Here is a 26,432-nt window from a genome sequence, read left to right as displayed (position 1 = left end):
ATTGAACCTCATGACCCATCATTTGATATGAACCTGAGGCTTCTCTTGAAAACAATAATAGTCAATGCTCATTTCCTTTTAGCAGAGTACTTTTCATGTAGCAAATACATAACAAAATTAAATTAAATGTTGAAGCTCGAGGCTCAAGAATGTCAAGGTAATAGAATTTGAGAAATGCGTAATAAAAGAAAATCAAATCTACTAAGAAGAGATCTATAACTTCTTCTATCAATTAAAAGAGGTTACCTGGAATCCAAAAGTATCTTATTAATAATAAGCAACGAATTTCAGTTTTCTGAAAATAATAATAATTCTACAACTCTCACCAATAGCAAAGTCCACAAGCTTAGCTGCAACAGCTACAGCAGAACCACTTGAAGATCCGCCCGGGATTCGTGAAGATATCGCTGGGTTTGTTGGAGTTCCATAATGTTTGTTTTCCCCTGTAATGCTGCACACAGTAATAGTTGAGTTGAATCAAATGCAAAATAATTTTCAAATACACATGGAAGTAAGATATATCAAAAGAATTAAACTCAGAGACCAGCTCCAAATATCAAAAGTAAAATTGTAAAGGAGGGTTAGGAAAAATTAAACTTATATGCAGCATATTAAAATGCAAACAAAAAAATTGTATATGAAAAAGATATAAAATGGTCTGAAACAATATGCAATATCTAGCTGATTTAGGCTATACTGCGCAATAATGCTGATCTTCAAATCTGAGTTGCTCATTCAGGGTCGAGTACACAGCTTGCCGATTTCATTTATACATCCATACACTAAATATACACAAAATTATAATATGAACATTCCGGATAGTTTGTTGATGTTTGGTAGCTTCTGTTAGATAAACCTATATATAATTATATATGAGATATAATTGATATATTTAAGTTTATTTTTATATGAGAGAAATTAATATAATATATATCTATATATATAACAATGATTAAATGTCTATTATATTAATTATTGAATAGACATGTCTCATTCATCAGACATGTCTCTTCATGGCTTATTCTCAATTTAAATAAGAGGTCACTGCCATTTGGAAAACACATACCAAACAATATGTCAGTGCAAATACATTTGCAGTGATCTTCAGAAAACCCAAGATGGTATCAGAGTCAGGCTGCAAATTGTTGTTAAACAGATTGTTCTTTCGATTTAACTCTTAAACACCCAAGTTTGTGAACAACATCTGGTTAGAACAGTTGGAAAGTTGTTTTGGAAAGACTAACTTTCCTCTGAATTCTTAGGCACAGCTCCCTATTGCATAATAATTTGCAATGAATTGTGTTTGTTTCTAAATATAAAATGGGGTGTGCTTTTAACCCGAGAAATGAAAAGGAAAACCAAGCTAGGCCTAAACAGGAACTAACTTGGGCAAGAATTGGTACTTTAAGATTAACTAAACCTTATGAATTCACACATCTTATGAACCCGCAAGTTATAATGATTTAGTAATGCATGCCAACTAAGACTAACTGATACCAGTAAGAAACTAACCGCATAGACAGAAAGGCTAACTTGAAAGAACACACAAAAGAAATTTCTCTTGAACCTGTGATAACAATACTATCATCTTTAGTTCGCTGTCTCAAAACAGGGGAGTGAAGTTCCATTCATTCCTTGATTTAATTCAGACGAAAGAGAAAACATAAAATTAACATAAAACTGAATGGAACAGAAAATAATTGACACAAAATACCATCCAATTGTCTCTGCAACATCAAGTATTTCACACCAAAAATTAGCCAACCTTTTATTAATCTTTCAATCTAGTACATATAGGATTCTGAGATGACCGTTACAAAGGAATTTAAATTGGTTCATCTCTTCAAAAATGACAAATGGCAAGGCGCCAATTTGTCCATTACAATCATTGCATCAAAATACGAAAGGGGCGGAATATGAATCATTGTTGGCGACAATGATTGGAATCAATTCTTCATGCCTACGAACATATAAATTAGTATATCTTAAGAGCCACTTAGAATGTTCTTTGGCTAATTCTTTGACAGCATTTAACTAGTCCTATATTTCCTCCATGGCCACATGTACACACCCACCAAGTTTTTGGAGCTCGAAAACTTTGTTCTAGTGACCGGAAGATATCCCCGTCAAACTATCTATGAAGTTGGAGAAGTTTGTTTGCATGATAGTTACTCCAATGATTCCCTTCCCTTGCCCACTATCCTGCGAGTCTGTATGTAGATCTCTTAGGAGCTAATAATCTCTGTCTTGATTCTTGTTTACTTTAGCTTTTGTTTCCTTAAGTCCTTCCTCTGCCCCCAAGATCATCTCAAACTTGAATTTGATGCTCTAGAGCCACTCAAATAAATGCTCATCTCCTTTAGGCAAGTTCTTTGCTTCTATAGCCTCCTTAGCCTTCATATGGATAATCATCTTTAGTAAAGAAACACAATCTTCACTCTTAGCTTTCTCTGCGGCCAGGGTGGCTCTATTTGCCGAAATGTTAACTTTCTCCGTTTCGAGCCTCAATATTGTGTTGCCAATCTGCTCTATGATGGAGAGCCCTTCTAACTTGAGTTTCCCGCTCCACTCTCTACCTATTTGCCCAAAGTGTTTATCTTCTTGGAGCTGAGAGATGAGTGCTTGGACATCGGTAGCACTAGAGTAGCACTAGGGTCACTAGTGACCGACATTTCAGAGATACTCGCCAATGGGGTAACCAAGTGCCTGATGAAGCTATTGAGTTCATGGATTTCCGCCCTCATTTTGATTTTTGATAATTTAAAGCTTTCAAGCTGTCTTTCTATCACCTCATTTGTTGACTTCCATAAGCCAACTTTGGTGTCATGTCTAACCTCCTCGAGATCCACATAATGTACGGCAAAATCATCTACAGACATATCTTCGATTTTCTTTTCTTTAGTGGGCTTTGCAATTTCCATGGTCAGATACCCTGTTTTAGGATCTTGTCCAAGAATGGGCAAGGTCTTTTGCTTTTTGACCTTGCTCAGTGCCGATCCAGAGCGGATAGCCAGAGATAAAGTATCTTTGTTAGGAGCCCCTTCATCTCTCCTCTTTCTTTTTCTATCCAGGGTGTCCTCCAGCCATGAATCTATGTCAATCAACTTGGAGGCAGTCCCAAGAGCATCTATACTAAACATCTTTCTCTTGGCTGGAGTGAGTGTCTTCGTGGCCGAAGAAAAAGGATTCTTTGGGGCTTGTGAAATGAGCTTTGAAGAATGCGGGCCCTTATCTGCCTCTGAAGTCTTCTTCATTGCCTCATCAAATTTAGTCAACTCACTCTCACTGCTTCCACCATCTCCTAGATCCACTACTTGCACTTGGGGACTGCTCGGCAAGAGAAGTGCAACACTTACAGATGGGACTGGGCAACTATGAGGCAAGAGTGCAAGAGTGATTGCACCATCTTTTGATTCCTCTACCTTCTTCTTCTCAACTTCTGATGGAGTTCTAATCACTAGAAGGGAGTCGTCCTGACAAATCTTAGCTAAGGGAATACTTTTGTCAAGAGGTTGATCACCTCCATCTGATGGTTGTGTTGGCCCTTGGGTAATGGCCAAGGTTGCACCTGATGTGCCACCCTAGGAGGAAGTCGCCGCAACTGTTGGGGAAGCTTGAGTGGTTGTGCTTTTGCTCCGACTCCTCCTAGTTGTGGTCCATTCGACCCACTTCCCGGTCCTTTTGTAGATTTGAGCCATCATTATATCTAGCTCTTCCTCAAAATCTTCATAAGGTTCTGAACTTATCGGAGTGCCTCGTAGCTTAGTTAGGTAAGTATTGCTATACATGTTCTGGCCATCATCTTCTACTCCTTCCACATCAATATTGACTTTGTACATTTTCACATGATCAACTATCAATCTAGCGAAAGCACAATCGCGGCTCTTGAACTCATTCTTGCAATTGGCCCAGTAGTCTTCAATGGTAGTAATGTGCTTGATAACACTTCTGATTTGCAACACATCCCTTCCGTACCCGTTCGGATCGAACATGGGCCTCAAGACTTCGTACATCTCCAATTTATACTTCATTTCAAACACCTTCAACATGTTCTTGGCATCTGAACAGGTGTCACAGCTGAAAGCTCCCACCTTCATGGGAAACTCATATGCTCTCTTCTTCAGACTCCCACTCAACACGTTCACTTGAGTAGCTTGCCACACGATCTCAATCAGCACAAGCATATCACTGGGATATCTCAGCAACTTCAAGAGGAAACCATCGAAAGCTACAAGACGCAAATAAGAAAAGGATGAGAATTGGATGAAATAACTCCCAAATTGGCTGATGGCTGCCATGGCTTCAAGATTGAATCTCCTTTCTGGACATCCCTGTAGCTCCCTGCAAATTCTCATAGTGAATGCATCATTAACTTTCACATATCCTACATAGCTATTATCCAACTGTAAGCATGGATAAAACTCATAAGATTTCACATCATCAGGAAAATTTTCCACTCTTGAAAGGCTTGGCCATAGTTGTAATGAGGCCAACATATAGATGAGGAAAGAGGACATATAGAATGTATTGTAAAACTTTGTGGCACGGAGAACGTTGGACAGAATTTCGCTTACCTCATGAGTCCAATCAATATATTGGGTGTCAGAGTAGATGACTTGCACTAAAAGAAAATATTGCTCAACAAAATTCAAAGCTCCTACCTCACCTTCCAGTCTACGTAGAAGGACTAAGATATCAATGATCTCTGGTTTGAGATTAGTCCCAAACAAGGTCTTAGGAACCTTACTCTTGGTGCTTTGTGGTTTTTGGAACCATGTCTGCATGATTTCTTTCCTCCAGATCATCTTCTTTGCGGAGAACTCGAAAATGGCTCCTCCGAACGTCAAATCTGAAAATTCCTCTCGTTCTAGTACTCACAGGCAATTCACCACAATTTGCCTGTCAATGGAAATCAACACTATGTTATCTAGTAGTATAATTTGCCTTGTCTTAAGGTTGTAATGGTGTATACATTCGTAGATCAACTCCGGGGCCTGAACTACAACCGGAAAACCATCTGCTTCGACCAACCCACATCCTCGAAGCTTCTCAGTGATGGGATGAATCCGCTCAGACTTCACTCTCTTTTGAAAATCCTGCATGTCGTAGAAACGAAGAGAGATATCTGTGAAATTCTGCAATTGGGATTTGATTTCGTTCAACCGGTCAAAACCCACAAATCTAGTTGCCATTCTTTTGAAAATGAGTTTTGAATTAAGAAAATAAAAGGAAAAGCTAATGCAACAGATACTGGCTTCTTGAAAAAGTTATGCACATTAACAAAAAAGCAGTTCAAAGAAAAAGCAGTAGTTTGTTCAACTGTTCATGTTTCCATATATATGGGAGCCTTGATTCATCTGTTGATCTTCAAAATTTGCGCCACATGAATGAATTGAAGGAGAGATCTGTTGAAACAGTAAATGTGGAGGTTTAACGAATATCTTGGGGTCTTTTCACTATTTCGTTAGCTCAATAGTAACTTTCTATCTCCCCATAACTTACTTTCCCGTTTTCCTTTAAGTTTTGGGAAGTTACTAATAGAGTACTCTGTGGGAAAAATTCCGCTCATTAACTCTTTCCTCTAATGGTTAGATTCTTTTCATTATCATTTTGATACGTTTTATGCACAAATTACAGGTTCAATCTGGTTACAAGCTTGATTTTCCTTAAAATTCGAGAAATTGTCCATGGGTTGGAAACCCGCCGAGGAGAAGACAATTTGTGTTTTTCTGCCAACGCTTCCTTTTTAATTGACCTTTAGACCATTGTCCTTTTTGGGTTCGGAAATGTCTAAGTGAGGTGCAAAATTTCTGTATGGGCCCACTAATCATTTCTTTTCACTCTAAACTGCCTTTTCGGAAAACCAATTTCACAGGTTGAAAACCCACCGAGGATAAGTTCATTCTAAGTTTTCCGTCAAAGACGATTATGAGAGCCATGAGGAATCTGAACATTTTTTGAAGTCATAATCACAAAGTGAGTGTCGATCCACCACAGGATATCTTGCGATTTTCGTGTCTTTGATCCATATGTGTCATTTGGTGCCGTTTGCGGAAAACCAACTTCATGGGTTAGAAACCCGTCGTGAAGTTGATTTCCGAATTTCCGTGAGCATTTGTTTCTATTGAAGTGATAAGCCGAAAGCGGAAATAACTTGTAATTGATCGTTGCATGAGTAACATGAATCTCCATCGAACCAGGCCCTAACCTACCCATAAGATCATTTCAACAAAATGAAGAACCACATGGCTATGAAATGAGAAGAAGAGGAAAAGGAGAAATCCGATTGAGAAGAAGAGGAAAAGGAGAAATCCGATGGAGACTCGTTCAACCTAAGAGGGATTAGACCTAGACTCAACCACGACTAAGAACTTACTCCTCTCACTATAACATGGGCATTCACTTTTGCTAATGGGTTAGGGAATGAAAAGTGGGGTAACACAAACGACAATGAGATTGGGTGTAAGAAACAACCAAAAGCACTTTGGAATGAGATAAGACAAGGTTACGCATTTCATGTAGGTAGAAGAGCAAGAGTTGGTGGAAGAAGCAGATCGCAGTAATAAATTTTACATGTAGTTTATTAGTATATCAACCCGACAATGCCCACTATCGAGAGAGAAAGACAAGGGAATCATAATGAATGCAATTGGATGGAGATAAATCAGAACATTGCCCAAGGTTTCTGCAAGTCAACAATCATGTTGGAGACCCTAAAGGATTGTATGCTAAGCATTACGGAAAATCTTATTAAAACAAAAAAAACACATTAACCAAAGTGGAAGGAATACATGGTTAACTACCAAGTGCCCCTGTCAAACAAAAAGGACATAGCCATTGTCACATTGACATACTCAAATCCATGTGCAAGCACAGGTTAAGTACCCAATACAGGCATCGAGGCAGATTTGTGAAATCTGCGACAACAATCAACAAATATATAAAAAAGAGATCGGACACCATCAGGAAAAGCAAGTGGCCAAGGAGGTACAAACAAGTAATTCAAAGGGCATCTCACATGTTACATTGACTACACCCATGCATGTCAGGAAATATTGATTGTTCAATAAAGGAAGGAGTAATATCACCTCTGCGTGCAAATCCAAGCAAGGAGTGATAAAACGGAATATACAAAAGATCACGTGCGATAGTAAAATATTATCTGTAGAAAAAAAAATGGTAAATAAACTCATTACTTGAGGACAATAACAATAATATGAGAGAACGTGCAGCCTTAATGCTGATAGCCACATCAATCACACTGTCGGGGTCAACTAAAGTTTGTTCTGAGGAAGGAATACGCAAGTCATAGATATATAAAAAGGACAAATTCCGACCCATCATTTTTACGAGTGATCAAAATTTGACTCAAAATCACACAGTTAAATCCTGAAGCAATATCACAATTTGACTTGCCGTGGAAATTATCTCCTACTTATCAATTGATGAGCTTAAGGGGCTTTCTAACGAATGGTTCATAAAGCACAACACTTGGTGAAGGTTTTACAAATGGGGTTGTGGGCTTTGGGTTTAACCATGGAGGAAACTCCGTAGTTAAGCACGCTCAGGCTAGAGTAGTACTGGGATGGGTGACCTCCCAAGAAGTCCCGGAGCTTCAACCCTGTGAGCATCACCTGGATCCAATGAGTGCTAAGTGTTCCATTTATTCTCATGAGAGATGGATTCATGTTGAATCACTACTCATGAAACATGGGTTAATGAGTTTGACTCAAAATCACATAGTTAAATCCTGATAGCAATATCACAAATTGACTTGCTGTGGAAACTATCTCCTACTTATCAATTGATGAGCTTAAGGGGCTTTCTAATGAATGGTTCATAAGGCACAATGCTTGGTGAAGGTTTTGCAAATGGGGTTGCAATCTTTGGGTTTAACCATGCAGGAAACTCCATAGTTAAGCGAGCTCAGGATGGAGTAGTACTAGGATGGGTGACCTCCCAGGAAGTCTCGGTGCTTCACCCCTGTGAGCATCACCTAGATCCAATGAGTGCTAAGTGTTCCATTTATTCTCATGAGAGATGGATTCATGTTGAATCACTACTCATGAAACATAGGTCAATGAGTTTGACTCAAAATCACATAGTTAAATCTTGATAGCAATATCAAAATTTGACTTGCTATGGAAATTATGTCCTACTTATCAATTGATAAGCTTAAGGGACTTTCTAATGAATGGTTCATAAGGCAACACTTGGTGAAGGTTTTGCAAATGGGGTTGCAAGCTTTGGGTTTAACCATGGATGAAACTCCGTAGTTAAGCGCGCTCAGGCTGGAGTAGTACTCGGATGGGTGACCTCCCGAGAAGTTCCAGTGCTTCAACTCCGTGAGCATCACCTAGATCCAGTGAGTGCTAAGTGTTCCATTTATTCTCATGAGAGATGGATTCATGTTGAATCACTAATCATGAAACATGGGTCAATGAGTTTGACTCAGAATCACATAGTTAAATCCTGATAGCAATATCACGATCCTTAATCTTGTCAACTTGATATTGCTTTGAGGTAATATGTGTTTATCCTCCCTAGCTAGGAGGGAGTGTTGATGTTTGATAGCTTCTGTCAGATAAACCTATTTTTAATTATATATGAGATAATATATAAGTTTATTTTTATATGAGAGAATTAATATAATATATATAACAATGATTAAATGTCTATTATATTAATTATCTAATTATCAAATACACGTCTCTTCATGGCTTATTCTCAATTTAAATAAGAGGTTGCTGCCATTTGGAAAACATATACCAAACATTATGTCAATGCAAATACATTTGCAACGATTCTAATAAAACCCAACATAATTGACAATTAAATGTCAGATGTTAAAAACTAATCAAAACAGTTTAGATTACTGCGACTACATGTAAATCAGTACAAGTCATCATATTGCACTCATTCAAGAATATCAACGCAGGCTTGCGCAGAGATACAAACATGTACTCCAATTCAACTCAACAGAGAAAGAACTCGCAACATAAGGATTGGAGAAAAAGTAAACACAAAATTATGAATAATAGTTGCCAATTTTACTGAACCAAAAGCTCACTTAGCACATAGCCTCGACTTATGGATATTCTGGCAATAATAGTACCTACTCACTAAAACTGATAGATTCAAAATGACAAAGCCTCAACCCTATATCAAATATCTAGAAAATCACAACCGATTATATGCTTAGAAAAAGGATGGCATCCACATAATGTTTCAGTTGACAAAACATGGATAAACTACATGGTGTTAAGTTTCTCTAACACCATGGAGATGACATATTTTACTATAAGGATGTCGTTTGGATGATAAGGAAGTCCTGAATACCATAGAAACCAAAAACTTTGGCAATATATTGTTTGGACTCAAGGACTCACCATAAAAGCAAGATGTGAAATTATCAAACAAAAAGTGAGAAGACTCTAAAGGAAACCAAATTACATTTATATATTCACAATCATTGAAGTGGAAAAACTATTGTAGCTACTCTTTGCATGGATAAGAACAAATTGAGAAGAGAGGAGCAGGTCCAGCAAACGAAGAACAAGTTATAAGTCTCCATAGTGAGCGGCAATAAAGACTTCATAGCAAGGGGCAATAGACACCGTATTCGCATGTATAACAAGATATATTGTTAATCTCATTGCAAGATATATTGTCAACTAGTGTCCAAACACTTAATCATAATGGACAGACACTAGTAACCAAGTTACTAGTCTACAGAGTTAACCAAGCTCACAAAGGAACCATGCAAACAATGTTAACTCTGCAGGAAGTAAGCACTGTCAACCAAGTAGTTGTGTCAACCAAGTTGACAATTCACACCCAGTTGTAGTATCAACAAGGTTGACAATGTCTACCGAGCTCCAGCGTGAACCAAGTCAACAAAGCAATTTTGTTCCAATCTGATAATCAAGCTAGCAGAACAGTGTGAACCGAGTCAGCAGTGTCTACCGAGTCATCAGCATGAACCGAGCATCCAATATCAACTAAGTGCCAGAGTTAGCCAAGGAGACAGTGTTGCCCGAGCATCTTCAACATTGCCCAAGTAAGCCATTGGACCCGAGTTACAACATTGAGTTGGCTTAGTAATTGTGTTTGGAATTAGTTATGTTGTAGCCAACCTTTGATGAAATCATTTTGATGCTCCAGCGTGAATCAAGTCAGCAAAGCAATTTTGTTCCAAGGTGATAATCAAGCTGGCAGAACAGTGTGAACCGAGTCAGCAATGTCTACTAAGTGATCAGCATGAACCGAGCATCCAATATCAGCTGAGTGCCAAAGTTAGCCAAGGTGACAGTGTTGCCCAAGTATCTTCAACATCGCCCAAGTAAGCCATTGGACCCGAGTTACAACATTGAGTTGACTTAGTAATTGTGTTTGGAATTAGTTATGTTGTAGCCAACCTTTGATGAAATCATTTTGATGGATATAAGAATGAAGCATTTTGTTTATCCAAACACAACAAGATGTATGGAATTGAAGAACATTAGTGAATATGAAAGAACAAATTGTTTAAAGGCTACAAGCATTCCAAGGAAAGGAAGAGACTTATCTATCATAGTCTGGTGATCAGCTTACTTCAAAGGATCTTCATCAGCAATCACAGTTGCACATCAGAGATCAATCCACTGATTCATCCTAACAGGTGCATCAATCCCAAATCCTTTAACCGAGTGGACCTAATAGGCCTTTGCAGAAACTCCTAAACAAAGTACATAGTTGTATTGTATAAATCATTTCACAAGGTGAACCTAATAGTCATTACTCTTAACCGAGTAAAATCATCAAAAGTGATCATTTGTCAGCGTTAACAGGCCAACTTTATTATTGCGGTAGTGAAGCATTATGGGTGTCATCCCCACCCCAGTTTTACCTTCTACTTAGAGGATTTCTAGGTTACCAATATTGTGTTATGGTGTTGTTACTTTACTATTTTATGTTTCATGCAAGTAAGTTGATTAGACAACTTAACAAAGTAGTTCAATTCAAGAAGTTTATGTGGTTCGTGATTCAACTCCCCTACCCCCCCCAATTACCTAGCTTGCATTCAATTTCCAACAATTGGTATCAGAGCAAGGTTCTCATATCAAAAAGTTTAGCAGCTTTAGAGAAAAGATCAGGGACAATGGAAGTATACAAGCTAGAGAAAGCCATTGAGAATGAAAAATTGGATCTACATGTGGCCATGGAACAAATCAAGAAACTGAAGGATCAACTCTCTCAATCCCTGAAAAGAAGAAAAGAAGTAGCAAAAAAGATGAATTACAATCTCTACATAGAAGAAAGAATTGAAGATATTTGCAAGTAGAGAAGTTTAGATGGAGCAGATGCAGATATAGAAGATCTACTTGGAAGAATCCTTATTCTTCAAGAAGAAGTCATAAAATTGAAAAGAGAAAAGGAGATTCATTCAGTCAGGATATGTGATGTCATGGAACAAAAGAACCAAGCTGAAAATGAAAAAAATATGGCAGAAGAAGACAGAAGACTACTCAACACTAGGATAGAAGAAAAGTGATGAATGGTGCTCCCCTTAGTATCATAAAAGAAACAAAGAAATAACAGCAAATGCAAGAACAAAATATGGACTTCTTATTTGCACAGCAAATGCGAAATTACAAAATTCACAAGTACAATATGCTAACCCACATGGGTGCCCTCATTACAGTAACCTGCAAGAGTAAGCTCCAAACTACCACCCAAAGTTGTCCTAGACAATGTTTGGGCCTTTCTTAAATAGGCAATTTTATGCCGCCCAAGAAGGTTCTAGATAATGAAACTTAATACCTAGGGCCGACAGGCCCTAACAATACATATAGAGTTGGCCAAATACATTTTTGACAATTAAATTAGATATTTTGGGTAGCCCAACTTAGAAAGGCCATAACTCACGAACCGTTGCTCTGATTAGCTATTATAGCCACTTTTCGGAAACGCCATCTCGTGAACTATAGGCTCGAATTTGCACAAGCATCCTTTCGTCGAGTTTTTAGACCGCATTCGAGAACCTCTAAGGCTTCCAATGGTGAGCCCGAAGATTTTTCTGCAAATTTTTCCACCAAAAATCTGCAATGACTTCTCTAATACTTAAGCTAGAGCAATGAGATTTTTATGGTAGGCTTATAAGTCTAAAATGACCCTTCATCTAGAAAATGAAAACATTCAAGCTCATATAAAAAATTTACTAAAAATAGCAAGTTCCCATAAATAGTAACCACCCTATCTACTAGTCCTTATTAAAATAGAAAAGACTGAAAAGAAAAAAAATTTGGGTGATGCAAGATTGCTCTTACACCCAAGATGCTCCTGCATCAGACACCCGGGGTAATTTGAGAAGTGACTCCGTCACATCTCAAGTGTTTAGAGGAAAACCAAGACGGTTAACCTCCTCCCTTGCTACCCATGATGATGTTACAAATGTAAATGGCAGAATACTTCATTGATTAGCCAAAAATCATAGTGATCAATATATACAAAAGGAGGTTCGAATAGAATAGAAACATTCTATTCTAGACTATACCTAAATATTAGAAACATTCTAATATTTACAATACACTACAATAGTGAACATTAAAGATTATTCTAATAGATGAATCCTCTACTGGCCTCCCTTTCCATTTGACCAGGTATTCATCATAAGTTATGTTCCTTGTACTTTTGCCAACACGACTATCCAGTATCTCCTCCATCTCCTTTGTAGCTGAATTAGCTACTGGAATACTCCACTGTGCTTCTGCAACTTCATCTCCATCACCTCCTTCATAATGCTCTGTCAAATCTGAAATATTAAATATTGGTGAAATATTCAATTCAGCAGGCAACTCCACTTCATAAACATTTCTAGAATCATGCCTTTTCACTATCTTGCACAATCCAAACTTCTTTATCTTCAGCTTATTATATGTACCCACTGGAAAATGCTCCTTTCACAAATGAACCATGATTTCATCTCCAATCTGAAATTCCTTATACCTCCTTTTCACATTTGCCTTAGCCTTATACTATGTATTCATCTTTATGATGTGCTTCCTCATCTCCTCATGGATGTTCTTCAAATGTTCAGCAAATTCTTCTGCTTCAGCACTACTTATCTCTCTTTTATCCAACTGCCTCAATTCAGAAGCATTTCTAGGACTACTCCCATATACAATCAGGAATGGTGATTTACCAGTACTCCGTTTGATAGAATTATTATATGCAAATTCTCCTTGTGATAAAATCATATCACATATCTTTTGGGCTTGTCTCCAACCAAACATCTCAATAAATTTCCCAAACTCCTATTCACCACTTCAAACCTATCTTCAACTTCTTCCACAATGTATTGGGCTTGTCTCCAACCAAACATCTCAATAAATTTCCCAAACTCCTATTCACCACTTCAAACCTGTCTTCAACTTCTTCCACAATGTACGCCAAAAATATCCAACAAATTCGGTATCTCGATCTAAAACTATACTCTTTGAAAGACCGTGTAGTCTTACCACTTCTTTGAAACTAAACTTTGCAACATAAACAGCATCACTAGTCTTTTTGTAAGGAATATAATGTGTCATCTTTGAAAACCTGTCAACCACCACAAAAATAGAATCGTGCCAATGATGCGTCCTCAGTAATCCAAGAACAATATCCATGCTAACAACCTCCCACAGCTTCTCTAGTACAGGCAATGGTTGACACAACCTTGTATTCTGCTTCACTCCTTTCGCCATTTGACATTCTCTGCAACTCTATACAATTGATAAGTAGGAGATAATTTCCATGGCAAATCAAATTGTGATATTGCTATCAGGATTTAACTGTGTGATTTTGAGTCAAACTCATTGACCCATGTTTCATGAGTAGTGATTCAACATGAATCCATCTCTCATGAGAATACATGGAACACTTAGCATTCATTGGATCTAGGTGATGCTCACAAGGGTGAAGCACCGGGACTTCCTAAGAGGTCACCCATCTCAGTACTACTCCAGCCTGAGCACACTTAACTACGGAGTTTCCTCCATGGTTAAACCCAAAGCTTGCAACCCCATTTGCAAAACCTTCACCAAGTGTTGTGCCTTATGAACCATTCATTAGAAAGTCCCTTAAGCTCATCAATTGATAAGTAGGAGATAATTTCCACAGCAAGTCAAATTTTGATATTGCTATCAGGATTTAACTATGTGATTTAGGCCGTTCGGGCCGACAGTGTATATGCTGTTTAGGCAGACAGTACATGTATGCAGTTTAGGCTAACAATAATCTTTGTTGCCTTTTGTCTTCTATGACCTATTTGCCTTCCCTTTATCTGCTTTGATCATTTGATAGTAATCTTCTATTTACACCTACTTGTATAGTGATTACTGGCTTGTTTATCCCAACACAATATGATGTTGTTGGTTTCAGACTTACAGTCAGTCTGAAACAACTCTATTGTCAATTAGAACTATTCCCTCTAATATAGATACTGTGTGTATGTTCGGGCTGCCATCACTGGATGAATATTTATTATTTTCTATTAACTCTTGATCAATTCTGATCCTTTCTCCTCAATGGTGCCCTGGTTGAATGACAGTGAATGTTATTTTCTATCATGTAATCAGAATGATAAGTCATTTTGTAGGGCCGTAATTCAAGTCTCTTTGTAATTATTAATTGCTGTAGAAAAAATCCGGAACAGTTTATACATAATAAACATATGATGTTTTAACCAGAACATTTTCATAGCTCAAGATCATTGCATACATCCATGCTAATAATTCATGAATATATGTGTTGTGTGCCTTAACAAGTCTTCATCAGGTGCTTAATTATGTTTGCCGATGTTCATTCGTGGTTATATACATGGCTCTCTTAACCAATCTCTCAATCATAATTGACATCTATTCACTCTCAATAGCTTAACTTTCTATTAACTTAATAATTATTAATTTATTGATTAATATAATTATTCAATTAATTACTTGGCCACTAATAAATTCATTGAATAATATAATCAATTAAAATATATTATTATTAAATTCTTATCGCAGATAGTTGGCTATCACATATTATTTTTCCTCGATGTTCATCTCCGTTGATTGCTGGAGGGAGAGAATAGTATTTGAGGATATCATATACATTTGATAGTTATAGCTACATATGTTAAAACTATAACTTCGAACATCATACAGGTCTGACTGTGTAGATAGCACAGACCTTATCTTTCATATCATACCTTATGATGGCTTAAAAATACATTGCTCCTTGACTAGGCATGATTGGTGATTTCCTAGATGATTGTGTGTTAGCATTTACCTAAACTAATTTTAGTTATACTCGTTTGCTAAAACAATATCTCCTCGGGTGCCGATTATGAGAACGCAGTGATTGGGCCAATCTAGATAGGGTCATGTCCCTTCAAGGGACATGCCCTTTGGTTAAGAATTTATACAAGGTGTGGTTGTAGTTAAAGGACACACAAGAAGAATAAGTCTGCTCCTATAAGGAATACTGCCTATACTCGAATACTTGCTGAGACAAATACATTTCAGAATAACAATTGACATTGACATCTCTTTTAAAGTCAGATAGAAGGAAGACCAAGAACAGCCAACAATATAGAAGTTACCATCAAAGTCTGATCACATAGATTTGCAGAAACTTTACATGGTATCAAAGCTCTGTGTAGTGCCTGCCCTAGTTTACATTTTTCTAGTTACATTGTTGCTATCATTGCCGAACTCTGTTAAGCCAATTTTATGTTGATGGTTAGTAGCATTGTTTTGAAACTATCAGATATTGTGTTACAGATTCAGTTGATATATGATGAGATTACTTAGACTCTACATTTCATATATGCATAGTGATTATTACATTATTCTCAGTTATTGATGATGTTTAGCTAAATGGATTATTATGTGTTGTCTTATGGATACTTACCCCATACTGCATGTGTATGGTGTGCATGTTTGTTTTCTTTATGTATGGCGTTTCTGATGTGGTTAAGGAAGGGAGTCGTAGTCACCTGCTAGTCAGGATCTACACGATGCACCACTTCCTGCCATTGCCTGTTTAACTTAGCATATATATAATGTGTATGTACATGCATGGTTTTTATGCAGATTGCAGGTACCGAGTATCGACTTCCCTGAATTGTCAGGATGAGCGTACCCTATCGCACTATCTCAATGGTAAGAGAGGGGAGATAAATTCTCAAGTCCAACTCCTAAACCCTTAAACCACTTGTCCTAGAAAGGTAGGACAAGTATCTGAGATGTTTTACCTTCCGAATGCGTTAGATGACGTAATTCGTGATTTTAATCCCTCAAACTGATTTTGTATGGATTGTTCTATGATGGGTTTTCATATTTTATTTTGGAGGTCTTTGGTGAATTTTCTATTAATAAAGTCTAAATTAAAAGATTTAATTAATGATTTAATTATTTTGGAAACAAAATTAATATAATATTATGATATTTTGATATTTTGATTTTAATTTAATTAAACGGGAAATCAATTAATTAAATAAAATAAATTATATAATAATAAATAAATAATATTATTAATAATAATAAAAGAATTAAAATAAAAGTCATAAGTCTACCTAGGAGTATGCGCACCTCTTGAATGCATGTATGTCTACAACGCAGGAGTTAGCACACAAATTAAGCACATGGTGTCTACAACCTTGTGACTCATCTAGAAGGTTGGAAAAGGCTCGTGCTTAATTGTCAACGCTTATCTTATCTTTTGGTTGTTTCTAGAGGCATTCTAGGTGCTTCCTGAGAAGTCCTTATATTCAGGCACTCCTAGTAGCTCAGGGGAGCGTTTTTGGTGGATCCGCGAACGTTGGAGAAGGAAGGGGCTTGCTCTGCAGATTCTGAAAAGTGAATTAGCATCAGTGTCCAAGTAGACACTCGTGATTTTGCATATGTTATTTCACCTCTTTCACTTCCTGTGTTCTTCGTGTTTTTTGAATGCTTTCTGAGGATTCCATATTTCAATTAGATGCATTTGCAGGGATCTTTGAATCCCATTATTTATACTATCGATTTTTTTTTTAAAATTGGTGAAACAATTAAGTTTATGTTGAAAACGTTTCATAAAGTTTTTTTTTTTTTAAATGGCAATACTTTTTTTTTAAATATATATAATTAAATATGGTGAGGGGCAGGCAATCACATCCCACCCCCACCAACGGTCACTGTCCACGACAGTAAACCCGCCAGCAACCATTAAAGGCTACACGGCGGCCACTGCAGCGGCAGGCCTCCTGTATGGGATGGCGCTGCAAGTCACAGCGGTCTGCGATTTATTAATTTGCAGTACAATCCGCGGTCAACTATATATTATTGTGTCTAATCAAACATATGTTATATCGATTTCTTTATAAAATTATTAATAATTTTTGTTATTAAATATTAATAATTTTTAAATATTAATTATTATATATATATTATTAATGAAATTTTATTAAAAAAATTTCTTACTTTTAATAATTAATTATCTCATAGAAATTTAATTGTTAAATTATTAATATAAATTTAATTGAATCCAATTTTGTTCTAGAATGAAAAATAGATAGTTATGAGGAGAAATTTGTAATCGCTCATGTTAAATTGGAACGTGATGGGGGTTATTGTCCAAATATGTATTTATCCTTTGGGCACTTTAGGAAAATTGATTTAAAAGAGTTAGGGGTGGGGGAAATCTTTAACTTATTGAAACTAATACATGGGTTAGTTATAAGAAAGATGAACAATGTTCCTTCACTCAATATCTAAATCTGAAACGAAAACTAAAACCTTCACTTAATCCAACTATGAGATTTTAACGAAACAAAAACATGTGTTTGCATTTTGTGTTTTCTTTATGCTATCTGTTTGGGGTTTTGATTGACTAGATTGTTGACCAGTTATAAGACGTCTACCAGAGGCTCGGGGGTTATGATTTGTGATGTCATGCTGATGTCTTTTGATCTCAATCTTTTTAAAACCCAACCATGGTAATCCGATGGCATACTCTATGATGTGTGTGGTTTACTGATTGATATTGCTTCCAGTCTTCCTGTGTAAGCTGTGATATATGTAACCATTTATGAGTCATCGATCAGTTGTATTTGGATTACTTTCCAGTCACCTTGATGGGACTAGAGTGTTTATTTGATCTTGATGATGTCATGTTGTGACATGTATGACTTGACAATTTTGGAAGTCTTTGATCAGTATTATTTTGAGATATTTTCCGGTTGCTCGTTGAGAACCGATGAACGCTATGAATTGTCATTTGATGCTTTTCAGTTACTCGCAGAGAACTGATATGTTATTATGATTATCTTTTGATGCCTTCTAGTTGCTTGTGTAGGACTGAGGTAATTCTGTGATTTTGTTATTTCATGAGCTTAGGGTAGGTTATCTACATGTAGTGTCAGGAAGTGGCTTACAATGGGGGCCGAGGCCCTAAGTGGCTGCCAAGGTAACTCATTGTAAGTTGTTTAATAAGTGAAAACATTACACTAAATACTGACTTAAATGAACCTAATAAGATAATTGTATGTTCTCGCCCATGCCTCGAGTGCTAGTACAGACTAGGATGGAAGTAGAGAGAACGCTTGATTGCGACCTTGCATTCTGTAGTATGCCTCGTCAGTACGAGAGGATACTAGTGGCCGCATAGGGATCACTAGGGGGGCGGGGTCTATTGAGAGACTACTAGGGTAACTCTAGCGTGATCCGTGCGATGACACTTTCCCGCTTACATAGTATGTTTCCTACGTGTCTTGTGTGCCTCTGGGCATAGATGTCGGTTTATGTTGGAACCTTTGACTTAGTATACTTTTAGGATTCCTGGACTTAGAAAGTACTTGTGCTACGTGATTGATAACCTGTTTTGGGACTTGAGATTATCTCCTCAGCGCGGTGGGAGTGGGCCATTTACGTCCCATGCGGTCGGGTGGTAGTGCTTTTTCACTCTTACCATTTGAGATCCATCTGAGACATCGTGGCTGGAGCATTCTTTGTTGGCATTTATCTTCATTCAGTTCTTGGATTATTATGATGGACATGTATCCTTATATTGATGATTTGCATATGATAGATGATATTATTTACTTATCTTATGCCTTATTTTGCATGATTAGATTTCTTATGCATATGTTGTAGCATGTTAGATTTCTTTCTGCATATGATGTAGTATGTTTAGGAGTGACATTCCTACTATAGTAATGCCGATGATCTCTTTGGTGACTTGGGATGTTACGTGTGGAGGGATGGCTAGAGCCCACGATGGTCTAATGATGCTATTGACGGTTGGGAGGAACCGCGCACTTAGATAATTATGTTTTATGATATATGGTTATCTTTTACGATGGATGTTATATCTTTCATGGTGATGTTTCATGTACGGTATATGGTTTCATTTACTTTAATGCACTTGCATCATGGATTAGTATAGGATGAAGTACTTTATTTTCACTTATGTATATTCTTTTAAGTCTTTCATAACCTGTGACATGTACAGTGGATGATTGGGCATTCTGAAAACTGATTTATTAAGGGACATTTGGAACAAAAGTATATTATTTAAGAACATTGGATTTTTCATTATTATTTCATGTGGATGTGGTATTAGATGGAACTAATATTAATTAATTTAAATGTGATTCAACATTAAGAGATCCTTAAGGAATGTAACATGTTATGTATGTTTATGTATACTTTCAGTTAAATGTTGTTATTGCTTCCGCTAATATGTGTATATTGTGAATGGTTTAACTTTCATGTTTTCAAAAAAAAAAATGCTACCAAACTTAATGAAACTTTAGGTTAATTCTTTTGGATTCCTTGGCGAGGCATTACACTTTGGTAGTCGAACCTAGGTTCTGCAAATTAAATAATCAGACTTGATATGTATCTAGCATCATTCTTCTATCTTCAATGGCATACACAATCAAACCCAAGCACAAGTTTGATAGGATAGAACACTATGATGCTTGGAAATTTAGAATCATGATGATTCTTGAAGAAAATGATGTAAAACAATTTGTTGATTCAGCATCTAAACAACCTACTATTGAACCTAATATAACTATCTAGAGTAAAGGAAACAGGAAAACTATGCAGATAATATTAGATGGAGTAAAAAATGAAATAGTACCCATGCTAACGAAACATCAAACAGCATTTCGTACGATGAATGTATTATTAAATGCATATGAGGTCAACAATGCAACTAGAGTCCTCGCACTAAAAAGGTAACTAACTCATATACAAATAAAGAAGGGAGAATCAATGAATTCTTACTTCCTAATGGTTGCCAGTCTAAGAGATTAACTTGCAAGTGTAGAAACTATAATTGATGACAAGGAATCAACATTGATGGCTATAGATGGGTTACTAGATTCATGGAAAACATTTGCACAAGGAGTAAGTGCTAGAGACAATCTGCTTGACTTCAATAGACTTGAGGGAGATTGTCTCCAGGAAGAATCTAGAAACTTAAGAAAGGGGGAAAGTTGAAAACTGAAGATGAACTTCATGTTCTCAACAAAAATTCCTATAAAGGTAAGAAGAAGCACTTCAAAAAGCAAAAGGGTAATCAAAAGAATGACAAACCTAAGAAAGATCTATCCAAAATAAAATGCTTCAAATGTGAAAAATCTAGACACTATAGATCTAACTGGCCTAAGAATTCTAAGCAGCAAGTAAACTATACAAACATTACTAGAAAAGAAGATAACTATGATCCTGAAAACCGTGTATTGTATTCGGTAATATCAAGTGCAGTCTCAAGTAAGGCATGGGTGATTGATAGTGGATCATCTACATATTACAGAATACAAAGAAGCACTAGACTCTATATCAAAAAACGTTAATGGCGAAGTCGCCATCGGTGATAATTCAGCAGATTCTGTCAAAGGAATTGGAAATTGCACCTTGAAACTAAAGTCCAGTAGTTCTCTACATCTCAAAGGAGTACTCTATGTACTAGGTATAAAAAGGAATCTAATCTCAGTTACAGCACTTGAAGATGGTGGACATAATGTTGCATTCATAGATGGTAAAGTAATGGCTTCGGCTAAGAACTCCTCATTTAAAAAAGCAAAATTGATTGGTCAAAGAAAGGGGTACTTGTATGAATTAAATTCAAAACCTAGTCGACCCATTCAAGCCTTAATTCATAAAGTTGCTAATATAAACAAAATATGGAACAGAAGGTTAGGACATCTAAATTTCAAAACCTTATCAACTATGGAGAAGATGGTTACTGGTTTACCTAAGCTAAATAAAGATCATTCAAGTATATGCAAAGGATGCACTCTGGGTAAGAACACGAAAAGTCCATTTCATGATAGCACTAGAAAAACTAACAATGTTTTGGAATTAATCCACTTAGATTTATGTGGACCTGTGTCTGTTCCTTCTCTTAGAAGATTCTGGTACTATATACTTTTTATAGATGACCTCTCTAGGAAAACTTTGATTTACTTCTTAAAATGTAAAGAATCAAAACAAATACTTAAGAGATTTAAAGAATTTAAAACCTTAATTGAAAACTTATAGGACATAAAATTTAAACTTTCAAGACTGATAATAGAGGGGAATATACCTCATATTTGTTTAAAGAATTTTGTAAAGAAACAGGAATTAAGAGGGAGTATACCATTTCTTTTAACCCAACAGGGTAGCAAAAAGGAAGAATAGAACAATTATAGAAGCTGCAAGAGCTATGATATTTGATCAAAATCTAGAATATTATCTTTGGGCAGAAGCCTCTTGTACTGTTGTCTATATTCAAAACAGAAGTCCTCACTCCTACCTTAGAGATAAAACTCCTGAAGAAGTCTTTACTAAGGTTAAACCTAATATAAGTCATCTTAGGATTTTTGGGTACCCAATATATATACATGTTTCAAAAGAAAAGAGAACTAAGTTAGAACCCTTCGAGAGGAAAGGCATTTTTGTAGGGTATAGTAAAACCTCTAAAGCATATAGAATTTTCATACCTAGTCAGAAAAATATTGAACTTAGTAGTGATGTGATTTTTGAAGAAGATTTAGCATTCAAAAGAGCCCTAAGTTCTGGAGATTCCTCTCCCTTACCTAGTTATGAAGAAAATATTGAATCTGAGTCTTAGAGGGAGAACATTGAAAAAATTGAAGATGAAATTCAAAATCTCAATCTTGAAGAAACTCAAAATTCTAAGATAAGACCACTTTGGGCCATTAAGACAGTAGAGGAAGCACAAGACTTTGCTACACTGTCGTCGATAGAAATTGTGTATCAGTTGACGGGTCCCTTCGAAAAAGTTCTTGTTATGTAGCCGACGGGTCCCTCCGAAAAGGTTTTTGTTGTGTAGCGACATGTTGTATGTGGCCGATGAACTCCTTCGGGAAAGTTCTTAAGAAAGTATTTATAACCCCTTCGAGAAGCATTGTAGTGATCTTATCATTAAAACATAATGTAATGTCCTTGGCATATGCGAATAAAATAAGAAATTATGCTATTCATATCTATTGTCTGTGCGTTGATTTCTTTACCCAATACGGTAAACATTTGGCGCCGTTGCCCGATGGACCTCGTACGCAGGCAAGCGAATATGAATTAAATGCCGAATCAGTTGAACAAAGATAAGAATAAGCTGAAGGCAAAGGATGACATACGCATTGCGCAGGAAAATTTAATTTTGGCTCAGCAGACAAAGCGTCGAAGGAGATTTCAGAAGATTGTCGACGGAAACAAGAGCGCAGAAGGATTGTTGAAGGAGACTCGACAACGGCTTGATTTGGTGGAAGAAGCGAGAGAGGAGTTTCTGAACCTACATACGCCATGGGAAGAGAATCCTGACGAAAGGAGATCGACTTGCACGGCTCGGAGTGTTGAGGGAGCACGAGCGTGGAGTGACCTCTTTGTCCGAGATATACTTCCGAAACGGACAGCTTTGGTTGACGAAACCTCTTCTTCACCAAACAGCGCGGATGTCGAAAATAGCGCGGGTGTTGAGAACAGCGCGGGTGTTCAAAACAGCGCGAAAGCTCTTAACAGCGCAAGTACACACCAAAACCCCCAATGTACAGTGATAATGGTAGGTCCGAAAGAAAAGTTGTCTAAATTTGATGGTGATGAAGCAGCTGATCCCATTCGACATTGTAAAACATGTGAAACAATCTAGAGAGCAAATGGCATAACAGATGCGAACGAATGGGTCCGACAATTTTCAGCCACCCTATGGGGTGTTGCGATTGATTGGTTTACTGACACAGATCCGCAAAAATTAAACACTTGGGATAACATTAAGGAGTTTTGTGCAGAATTTCAAATATTGCGCGATGATAATGAGATCGTCAATGAGATATTCAATACCAAGCAGAAGAAGAATGAAACAGTACGGGTCTTCGCTAGGAGGTTGAAGGACTTAATCAGTAAAATGGAGAATAAGCCAGCAAATGGGCTCTAGAAAAGATGGTTCATTGAAGGCCTTCACCCGAAGCTGCGGAAAAAGATGAAGATCGTGCCACCATCGACATATACTGAGGCATACAATCGGGCATTAAACCTCGAAAGTGAACAAAAGACAAAGAAGAAGAAGAAGACCAGCTCATTCGATTCAAATGACAATGAGCCTTCAGGAGAAGATAGCAGCGACGATGAAGGCAGCAGCAAGAAAGTTCATGCTCTTCAGAAGGACATGCTTCGGATGATGAGGGAGTTCAAAACATGAACAAGGAGACTAAGGGCAATGACCTATGGGGTACGGAGTGCAAGAAGGAAAGCCATACGAAGGGATCCTGCCCAAAAGATCAATTTAGTGAGATTTGTCAGATTATGGGATACTCGGTAAAGGAATGCCCTTTCAATTTGAAAACAAGAACCCCGCAGCAAATGTTCCTAACACAGGAGGCGTCCCCGTCAGGAGGAAGCGGTAACACCAGTACTGAAGGTGCTACATCGGGTGGATATAGAAATAATTGGCACGGTCAAAACAACAACAACAATAGAAGCGGCAATACTGGCGAGAGGAGTCGAATCCAGTACGATGCGAATGGCCGACCGATAGTTCAATGCCGCGCATGCAATCTGTGGGGTCACTTCGCCCGAGAGTGCACAACGACGAACACACCGAAGTTGCTATGCCGATGGTGTGGACCTGGCGATCATGACGATGCTAAGTGCCCGAAGTCTGGAGTAAACTTGATTACTGTCGAGATGGACAAAGAAGTTCTGGCAATCACTCAAAAACAGGCGAAGCTCTACCCTGATCCGACAGAGGAGAAGAAGAGAATGGAGGAAGCCCGCGCAGAGATCCAGAGAGCAACGTAGGTAGAAATGGCACACCTGAAGGACACACCGAGTACCTCTATACAGAATTGTGCAGAACAGAACATTGTACAGAAAATATTGCAAGCTGAGGTACCCGTCAGGATAAATGATCTGTTGCTCACTATGCCTCAGCTCCGATGGACACTCACAAACATCGTTCCTGCTGCTAAACTCCCAGGAGAACATGAAAGGGAGCAGGAAAGTGGAGCAAGTACAGCAGATAAAAAGGAGGAGAGTGGCGCAAGTGCAGAAGATCCGATGCTATTAGCTCTTTCATCCAAATGCTATCCGACAGTTGTTGAAATGGGCATTCTTGGGACTGTGCTAACGAACACGATCGTGGACGAAGGATCCGGTGTCAATGTGATGCCAGAGGATACTTGGAAAAAGTTGGGATAGCCGACATTGTGGCCACCTACCTTCCAGTTGTTAACAGCCGATCAACATGGAATCAAACCATTAGGAGTACTCACAGCGCAACCAGAGACGATTGGAACACAACTGTTCCTATTGGACTTTGTCATGATCCCACTGAAGCGGAGAGGATACGATGCTATTTTGGGTCGGGGGTGGTTAATACAAGCCAAGGCAAAACACGATTGGAAGAAAAATACTTTATCACTTGAAAGCAAAGGCCAGAAGTATGTCATCGATCTACACACTCAGATGGTTGGAGACGAAGCTCTATCGTCGGATTCCGAAAGAGAAGAGGATGAGAGGAGGCAGAGTATGGAACCCGATCAGGAGGGAGTCCTACAATTGGAAGGAGATGACAATCTGGATTCTAGTAAATGGTCTTTACCACTGGCAGATAGAGGATTACGAGCTCTTTCCAAGTTGTAATATGCTAAGGATCAACGAAGGTAAGAAAGAAGGAAATGAATATCCGAAGGAACACAGGGAAGCCGAAAGAGGAAATGAATGTCTGAGGGAAGACAGAGAAGCCGACGGAGGAAATGAATGTCCGAAGGAACGTGGAGAAGCTGAAGAAGGAAATGAATGTTCGAAACAACACAAAGAAGCCGAAGAAGGAAACGCAGGTATGACTGAAGCTAAAGGAAAGAACATACAATACGAACCCGAAAGGAGGAAAGATTCCAATATACGACTGCGCAAGAAGAAAGTATTACGTTGAACCACATATATAGTAGAAAGGTGCCAGCAGCAAGGAAGACACATCATACGGTCCGCACAGGAAACAAAGTGGAAGGGTTTAATAAAAGTTGCAGCAGTACGGAGTGGACGTATTATTGACGGCCAAAAGGGGCAACTGATGGAGTCCATGGTACGGAGCTTCGGAAACAAACTGGGCGATATGAAAAACCTGAAGGAGAGATCGTGTAACTTAAATAAGCCTCGACAATTGCAGGCACAATGGGCCACGGAGGTAACGCGGAACAGGCGCAAGGCATGGCATGATAAGCACCTGAAACTCAACAGGTTCCAACCAGGTCAGTGGGTGTTAGAATATGACGGAAGGAACGAATTTAAACCAGGCAAGTTCAAAGTTAAGTGGGTCGGGCCGTATCAGATCCGGGAAGTAGGGGACAATGGAGCAATAAAATTATGGACTTTGGATGGACAGGAAGTGCCTCAGGCGGTGAATGGCTCGAAGCTGAAGGTATACCACGGCCGAAAGACTTCTACGTCACAAAATGACCTTCAGGCGACCCCTTCGTCATTGCACACTGACGATGACGACGGTCGAAGGGAAAACTGACTTTGCTGTATATAATTTATTTTTATTTTTTTTAAAATTTGAAAAAAAAAAATTTGAAACAAAAAAAAATTAAAAAATAAAAATAAGCATTGTACGGATTCTTAACCTGCTCACTGTACGGTTCTTGGAGGTTGTGTACGGTTTTTGCATATTATAAAGTCTGGAAGTGTACGGCTTTCTAACATTTTTTAAGTTTGAATTTGGCAAAATACCATTGGTTGCCGTACGGAAATTGGGAGTCTTAGTACGGAATTTTCTGGAGGCTTGGATCATTGTACAGACGTTGAATCAATATGAGTGCGGACTTCTATGCAGTGTACAGTCTTCTTTACAAGAGGCTGCTGTATGGATTTTTTTGGAGGAAGATACCGTATGGCTTGTTATAAGCTTGTGTTTCATATGGAATTTCAAGCAAA

General features: G+C 37.8%; 1 protein-coding gene across 2 annotated transcripts in view; it reads right to left on the bottom strand.

Annotated features, from left to right (window-relative positions):
- The window catches only part of LOC149575767 (translocon at the outer membrane of chloroplasts 64-like), a 147,492-nt gene that overhangs the window by 106,514 nt on the left and 14,546 nt on the right, over positions 1-26,432 (bottom strand). For both annotated transcript variants that reach the window (XR_016360230.1, XM_089815553.1), the window contains exon 3: positions 327-451. Coding sequence is in view for 1 of the 2 variants with exons in the window: in XM_089815553.1 (XP_089671679.1) it covers positions 327-451 (125 nt within the window). In the remaining variant the exon portion in view is untranslated. The remainder of the gene's footprint in view (positions 1-326; positions 452-26,432) is intronic.

This window comes from Cupressus sempervirens, chromosome 2 (assembly GCF_028749045.1).
Source record: "Cupressus sempervirens isolate cs-2001-9-10 chromosome 2, ASM2874904v1, whole genome shotgun sequence".
Classification (NCBI taxonomy): domain Eukaryota; kingdom Viridiplantae; phylum Streptophyta; class Pinopsida; order Cupressales; family Cupressaceae; genus Cupressus; species Cupressus sempervirens.
This window is presented reverse-complemented; position numbering and strand designations above follow the sequence as displayed.